This window comes from Canis aureus, chromosome 36 (genome assembly GCF_053574225.1).
Source record: "Canis aureus isolate CA01 chromosome 36, VMU_Caureus_v.1.0, whole genome shotgun sequence".
NCBI lineage: Eukaryota > Metazoa > Chordata > Mammalia > Carnivora > Canidae > Canis > Canis aureus.
In genome coordinates this window covers 28,542,746-28,550,602 of record NC_135646.1, presented here as the reverse complement: position 1 = coordinate 28,550,602, position 7,857 = coordinate 28,542,746, and the positions used below count along the sequence as shown (strand labels likewise).

Below are 7,857 nucleotides of genomic sequence, written 5' to 3'. Positions count from 1 at the left end.
CATAGTGTCGCGTTGCAGCTCTCCCTTTGGGAGGAAGGATTTGTTTGCCATTGACTACTGTCTTACGAAGGAGATCACTGCTAGTACATCTCTGCACGTGTTGATCAAACTAAAGCTCCATGCACAATTTTAAATGGAGTTTATTTTGTACAAGGACCAGAAGACAGATTTATGGAGACATTTGCGCAATGGTTATGCCAATAGATTCACACTTTTCAGAGTGACTAACCTAGGAGACCAGGTTTTTCAGAGTCCTAAATCCTATTTATTTTGTCACCTTTTTAATAAAATATCTTAAATATCACTTCAGGAAACTTATTTTTCACTGAATATTTTATACCCGGAATGTGTTGATTTGATATTTATGTGGGTTTTTTTTGGACACAGGAGTGTCGTTCCTTTTAGTCCATGCGGAAGTGATCAAAAGGAGGCAATGAAAGTTCTAGATTTACTATATTAGCCACAGAAAGCTGGGGAGAACTAAGCGATCATAAGGCGATTTTTTGATTTGTTATTTACCTCTTATTTTTTGAGAGTTCTCATATTTTATTTCTTCCCAAAGTGATCATATCTATTTATATGCTCAAAAATCCCTATCAACTTTCCACTAAATTCTTTCGGATGCTATGGGATTAATTTGCTTTCTTATCTCAGCATATAAATAGGCTTCCAACGTAATTCTCTGTCCTTATGAAATATCATCATCACCATATTCCACTTCAAATAATGGCGTAGCATTAACCATAAAGCCATTCCTAAGGAATGTGGTGGCAATTCTAGGTCCTTTTTAAAGAACTCTATGCTATAAAATGTAGCACCGTGCTTCTGAGAATCTGTGGTGCTGGTGTTTCACTTTTAATGGTGTTATTACATTTTTCCACAAGTTCTTAATTCCACTCACCTAAACGGAATAGATTTTGTGCTCTGTGTATTCCTGAGATGTAGCTTGTTCTGGACCCTTCAGATATATGCACTTGACGGCGAGATTCTAAGATGCTTTCCCAATAAAAACCAATATCTTCTTTCTCTCTCTTTTATGAGTTATAAAACACTTTCCCTACCCTTCTTCTTTGATTTAATTTATATGCCAGAGATTTTTCAGCTCTGGGGATGAAAATGGAAGACCAGGGAAGAAAGTTGATGAAATAGAGATGATTCAAAGATCTGAAATATTTTATCCTCACTCGATATAAAGTAAATTATTTTTTCTCTTTTCCAATAACCATCATTTCCCTTGATCTTGGAATCACTCAAAACCTAGCCACCGAGTCCTATATAAACTAATGCTCTGTCTCAAGATATGGGGAGAGATGAAATACTGGTGCCTGCACAGATTGTACCAGCTTGATTATATTTACACTTATGAGATACCGCAAATTTAAGAATGCCATTTTTTTCTCATCACTGAGTATTTATTATATATAACAAATACATGGGAAAGAAAAAACTATATTGTGTGATATAAATAGTTTATTTACATTACAGAAAAAACATCAAGACAATGTATACTATTTCAAATATATCCATACATAATCAAATATAGCTGTAGTACATGTTTTCATTGGTGTAGATTACCACAAATGCAAGGCAACATGTGTAGATCTCTTGTCTTATTCTTTTGTCTATAATACTGTATTGTGTAGTCCCAGATCTCGGTAGTCCAGCCACTGTGCAACATGCTCCCTTTAGATTAACCTCGTGGATGCTCTTGTTGTGTTGTCTGAACTGTAGTGCCCTGTATTTTGCTTCTGTCTGTGAATTCTGTTGCTTCTGGGGCATTTCCTAGAAGGTTGGAAAGTTTACAAATCTTAGTCCAGTGCTGTTACCTAAAGTTTGGTCCTACAATTACAGAATGAAGTTGTGGATTAAGCAAACTGTTAAAATATTTCAGACAAAAGAATTTATTATCAGTAGAGGCTGGGATTATTTTGGAAGATATATATATATATATATATCTTCCAAAATATAATATCTTCCTATATATATATATATATATATATATATATTTATTTTATTTTATTTATTTTTTATTTTTTTCTTTTTTTTATATATTTTTTTTCTTCCCCATCTCCTGGCCGTTGTCTTTAAGCGTCTTTTGGGGTGCACTGATGAACAGAGGCAGACGTTGAAGAGGAATACATTTACCTGGTCTTCAACCACTTACTCAATAAGGCACAAGAATGACTCAGCACAAGGCAATCAAGCAAGTTGTGAGCTCATCCAATCTCACTTTAAATGTCTTCAACAATTTTATATTCTAAATGTCCTCAGGATGAATGTTATATTGACATTTCAGTGCTACAAGTTTAAACCCTTTCCAACCAGAGGATGAGCCAACTGTTAATATCTGATATGTAATGAAAAGGGATACTGTTTTGGTTCAGCCAGATATCATTTTTATATATTAACCCCATAAGCTAGAGACATAAATTGGTACCAACTATTTAGCTTCTATAAAAAGCTAAATTCAGTCAAATTATCTGAAAAGCTCTCCTCTGGTGTCTTTTCTCTTGTAATAAAAGAATACTTTGATGATGAAAATAAGAACTACAATTCAAAGTTCACATAAAATCTTATTGTTGATGGGTTTCAGAGATTATATATTCATATATATCTTCACATATGAATAAATACATATGTTATCTATGTATCTATTTTTTTTTTAAAAAGAGGTCAAAATAAACATGGAGCTGAAAGTCACATTCCCAGCAAGTGGGAGCTCTTGGAGACAAAAAAGATAGAAAATCCATCTTCTCAACAGGGCAACTCTTTTTCATTCCAGAGCAGGTCTCTAGATATCTATATTTATGTGACACATGCTGTATTTAGGAGGGCAGATGTTTGACAAATCATAAAAACAAGGGGAAGCAATTAGAAAAAAAAAAGAAAGTGGGAGGAGGAGGAGAGAGAGAAAAGAGGAGAGACCAGGTGATGGAGAAATGAAAAGAAAATTGAAGAGAATGAAGGGACTTCTGCTTGGTACAATTTGTAATTCTTTTAGCCAACGGGATATATTGGAATAGGTCTTCATGGGCAAGTGTGGTCAAGGTGGATGGAAAAGGGGAAGGTTTGGTGAGGGGCAGATGGCCTGGGTGGAAAATCTGGTTTTTGAGTAGAACATTCTCAAGTGAATAGAATGAATCCACACTGGGGAAAGTGTGGCTTATTGACTAGCATGACTCCTGGAAATACTTTGGAAGACCTGGACATCCCAAGATAGATTTATAAAATGTGTTACAATAATGCTAATTTAGACTCATGGACTCCTCCTCAAAAGGAAATAGAGAATAGGTTTTGTTCCTTTTTTCACGTGAAAATGAAAACGGCCATATGCCTTAAAAAAATGGCTTACTTCTACTTTGGAGCTCAGTTTAGGTCATCTTGAGCTTTAGAACACACAGCATGATGACCGGCCGAGGGGCAGGACTAGAGCAGTGGACAGGCTCTGACGCCAGGCAGCCCGGACTCCGTAGCTGCCCTTATTGCTCGGCTGTGTACACTTAGCGATTTGCTAACTTCTCATACCTCAGAGTTTCTATTTTTCAAATGAGGATAACTGTTATTAAATGCGTATGCGTCTGTGTGTACACACATGTATGACACACACACACATAACATATATGCACACAGTGCTTGGTGAGGTCAGAGCCCAGTGTATCCCGGTTGTTCTTGGAATGTATGGGAACAGAACTGTGATTAATAACAAACTTGAAAACATCTGCTAAAATGTCGAAAGTCCTGCATTTTGGTCAGTACATGAAGTAGCAAATCCAGTCGTTAGGAGATTAGAGGTCTTAAATAGGAACTTGGTTTTTCATGTGTTGACCGCGTGTACATATCAGAAGGCTCAAGACCCCTATGGTAATATGGCACCGCTTCTTGTGTTTTAGATTCTTTTCTATCTTTCCTTTATACTCAGTATTTTTGGTTTCTTGAGTTATCTTTATGTTCCCTAGAATCTATTTTAATATAATCCATTGACTCACTTGGCATCTAAACGTGAGAGTCTAGTTGATGAGCTCAACTTGGCTTTGAGCAGCACAAAGCTCCAGTCGATGATATTCCCTTAAGCTTTTAGGCCCGGCAAGGATTTATGAACCATATTTTGTCTTTTTCAAGAGCAAATGCCACACTTGTCCTCAAAGAAGATAGTGCAATACAGCTACGGAGATGTATCATGGCCTTTATTTTCTAAAGATATGATACTTTCTTTTATTTTCTTGTCTTTAGAAAAATAATTTTGGAGGAAACATTCTGATTTACTGTAGAGCTGTGCAGATGAATGAAAGTTTAAATGTCTTGTGAATTTGGCAAAAGCCTTGAAAAACTTTCTCGGAATTTTTTTCTCAAGGAGAGTGAAATAAGGTCAGAGAGGAGTGTCTTCAATATGATTTCTGGTTAGACAGGGCGTAAATAATAACAGATTTAGTTGTCATGAACTTACACACTGAGGAAGCTAAGCAAGTAAATACCTGGCCCTACTCCTTTGCTCTAAGCACCATGTCAGACATCGCTAATTAGCCATGATTTTTCTCTCCTGTTGAAACTGGATGAGGTGCCTGGATCCCTCTCAACCTAGCTCTCCAGGAAACAATTGCCATTTGGTTGATATACACGCTCGTTGTCATGTTTGTCGCATGTTTCCATATATCAAAGGTTTTCATGTACTACAACACAATCTTTTTTATTAAAGCTATTTTCTTTGAATTTTGTGATTAAAAGCTATATCATTAACTTAAGATAAAAATGTACCTGTCGTTTACGCCAAATATGTTCAAAATGATTATGTTGGAGAGTGATACTTGGAAATCTAAGTACCGTAAATGAAAGCTCTACTTTGACACTTTTCTAGGCCGTCTACACCATCCCTTCTGACCTCTTTCAGCACACTGATCTGGGTCTGGGTAAATAAGGCCACGCTGTCATCTAAATAGTCTGTTAGTAGTTCGAACGGAGACGGACTTTCTATAGCTAAAAGAGAAGAGCTTATTTAAACAAAGATTGGCATCACAGAGTAGAGAAAAAAGATCTTTGCTTCAAAACTAAATAATCATCAAAATGCAACAATAAGGAAAATAATTTGTACCACTCCAGCATGAAAAATCGATGCTATTCACAGGCTGTTAGGAGGAGGAAATAGGACTCCAGAGAACGGATGGCCGCAGAGCCCACAAAGGGCCTCAGGAGGAGAGTAATCTAAGTAAGGCGAGGAGGAACAGCACACTCCGGCATCGGGGTGGCCGACTGAGCACTGCTACTGACCTGGTGATGCAGAGGACCACCACACAGATGACGGCAATCTGAATGGTTCCAATCACAGCTGCGATTAAGACATACTGAAATCGCACGGGGCCGGGAACAACGTACAATACACTGTAGTCCTTTTTTTCACAGTGTTGTCCAGTATAACCAGCATCACACCTGGAAGAAATGAGAGTGTCCAGTTACCTGCAGCTGCTGGGCTCATTTTTTTGGGGGGTGTGTGTGTGCTCATTTTTATAGCTGGCTAGACCACTTTTATCTTCATTGTGAAATCCGGACTGTTGGTTTCTTTTCTTTTCTTTTTTTTTAAAATGTTACTCTGTAGATACAGGTTACAACTCTCTCTTTTCTTTTCTTTTTTTTTTAATTTATTTTTTATTGGTGTTCAATTTGCCAACATATAGAATAACACCCAGTGCTCATCCCATCAAGCAACTCTCTATTTTCAACAAGATCTCTTTCTGTGTTGGGTTTCAAAGATATGAGGTGTTTCTTTTACACTTAAAATAAGATTTTGAAGACAGGAGGATTGCCACATAGTTTGTGATGATGATGATATAGAGAAGCAGTGGATGTCCAGAAACCATCGTTCTTTTTACTGTTTTTTTTTTTTTTCAGGCAAGTTTCAGATTTTATTTAACTTGTTCTTTAATCGACCTAAGCTGACATGATTACTTGACAGAAGGTTTGTTTCTGAGGATGTGGGGGTAAAATGGGGCTATTTATTTATTTTTGGATAAAGCGTTCTCTATGCTACTGTGAGGACAAATGTTGAAAAATATTTAGACCAGGACTATAATAAGTAATTTCTTTAATTCGTTGATCATAAAGTTGCCTACTCATGTTAGAGAGCTAAATTTCAGGAGGAAAAATAATAATCATGGTGTAGGCAATAGAGTTCCACAAAATAAACCCGTGTGCTATTCATCTGAGAATGAACACCACTTCTCACTTACTCAACCCTCATCAGAAAGCTCCAGGAGACCATCTGCGTGTTAAAATTAGCATTTGACAATGAAATGAAGAAACTGTTCACATAACAATACCAGCAAGGATCAGCTTGTCTTTGGCTTTGTGCAATTGTTTCAGTATTTCACTTGGAATTTCTGCATCCTGGGGCCTTTCCTTTTGCCTCGGAGGGTTCAATATTGGGGGCCCTGCTAAGGATGACAGGGCAGCAGAAACAACCTCTTGGTTTTGTTCACTCTAGCTGGTTTCACTGGAACGTGCTAGTGTATTCAGTGAAGGAAAATATAAAAGGAAGACAGTTCTTGAGAGAAAGGGAGAGAGAGACAGAGAGAAGGAGGAGGGGGAGGAGGAAGAGAGAGAGAAACTCTTCGCTGTATAATAGACAACCTATTTCATCATAGGATACTTGTATATTCCTTTAATAAAAAATAAATTTGGTTTTTCACCTTGGCTTTACCATCTTTTTGCCAACTCAATAATTATGTTCTATTCATGAATACTCAGCAGATATTTATATTTATTAACTAAGTCCGGACAAGCAATTTCTTTGTGTCTCAACTGAGTTAGAATCTGGGGAGGTACGGCTAACAATCTCACTATACGAGGCTTGTGGATAACAGGTATGTGCCCAGCAAAACCAAGACTGATAATGCTTATTAGAAGGACTTTGGAAAAGATGACCTCACCAAAGCAATAATGTCCTCTTAGGGACAGTAAGTCCTCATCCATTCATCTCAGAAGGACTTAACAAGCACCTGTCCTGTGCCAAGAGCTGCTCTATGTCCATGGGAAAGAGTGGGGAATGAAACAGGGGTCTGAGCCTTTACGAAGCTGGTAATGCCCAAGGTACAATTTAAAATTCTACAAGAGAAGTACACATAACGGTGTGTTACTTAGTGCTCGTGTGTGTAAGGCACACATTTCATGGTCTTCGTGTGTGTGTGTGCAGGAGAGGCAGTGAAACGCCTTGCTGCCGGTCACTGCGGGGGGATGCCATCCAATTCTTTACAAACACCCAGAATTTGGTCCTCTGTTTTCACTGCATACATTTTAAGAGTTAAAGAGCGAAAACGTTACCTGCAAGACGGCTCCTGCATGTTGATAGAATGTTCGCACTTCCCATGCATGCAGAAACCATTGTAATGTTCTGGGCAGGGGATGTGGTGCTCTCTTGCACTTTCTTCTAGCTTGTTAGCATTCTCTGTGGATACAGATAAAAGCAGGCACCCCTTGTAAATACTTCCTCAGCCCAGTAAGATCAACCAGTACATTAAGAAGCAAAGCTATAGCAGGCAAAGATATTTAAAAGGGTAAGAACTAAAAGGCTCTGGTTCAGAAGAAAGAGGGAAGAAGAATTGAAAGACAGACATCTTTACAATTGTGTTTAGAGATGAAACTGCAAAATTACCCAGTGCTTTTCATGCTTTTATGCAATTTCTCCCATCTTTAATAGCCCGTGATGTGTCTGTGAGTTGTTAGACAGCTTTAATTTTCCTTGTGTAGGGACTGTGCATTGATCATAAAATAATTCAAGAAGAACTATCTTATTTTTTGAATTTCAAAGGCCAGCATAATGTCCCTGAGAGTAAATTGCTGTAATACCTTGATACTTTCTCAGTGTGGGAG

At 37.7% G+C, this 7,857-nt stretch overlaps 1 protein-coding gene across 1 annotated transcript in view; it reads right to left on the bottom strand.

Annotated features, from left to right (window-relative positions):
• Window positions 1–1,452: 1,452 nt before the first annotated feature.
• TMEFF2 (transmembrane protein with EGF like and two follistatin like domains 2) overlaps window positions 1,453–7,857 on the bottom strand; it is a 221,785-nt gene continuing 215,380 nt past the window's right edge. The window contains exons 8-10 of the mRNA XM_077885621.1: window positions 7,309–7,432; window positions 5,263–5,421; window positions 1,453–1,782 (exon numbers count right to left, since the gene is read on the bottom strand). Coding sequence (XP_077741747.1) covers window positions 1,686–1,782; window positions 5,263–5,421; window positions 7,309–7,432 — 380 coding nt within the window. The 3' untranslated portion in view covers window positions 1,453–1,685. The remainder of the gene's footprint in view (window positions 1,783–5,262; window positions 5,422–7,308; window positions 7,433–7,857) is intronic.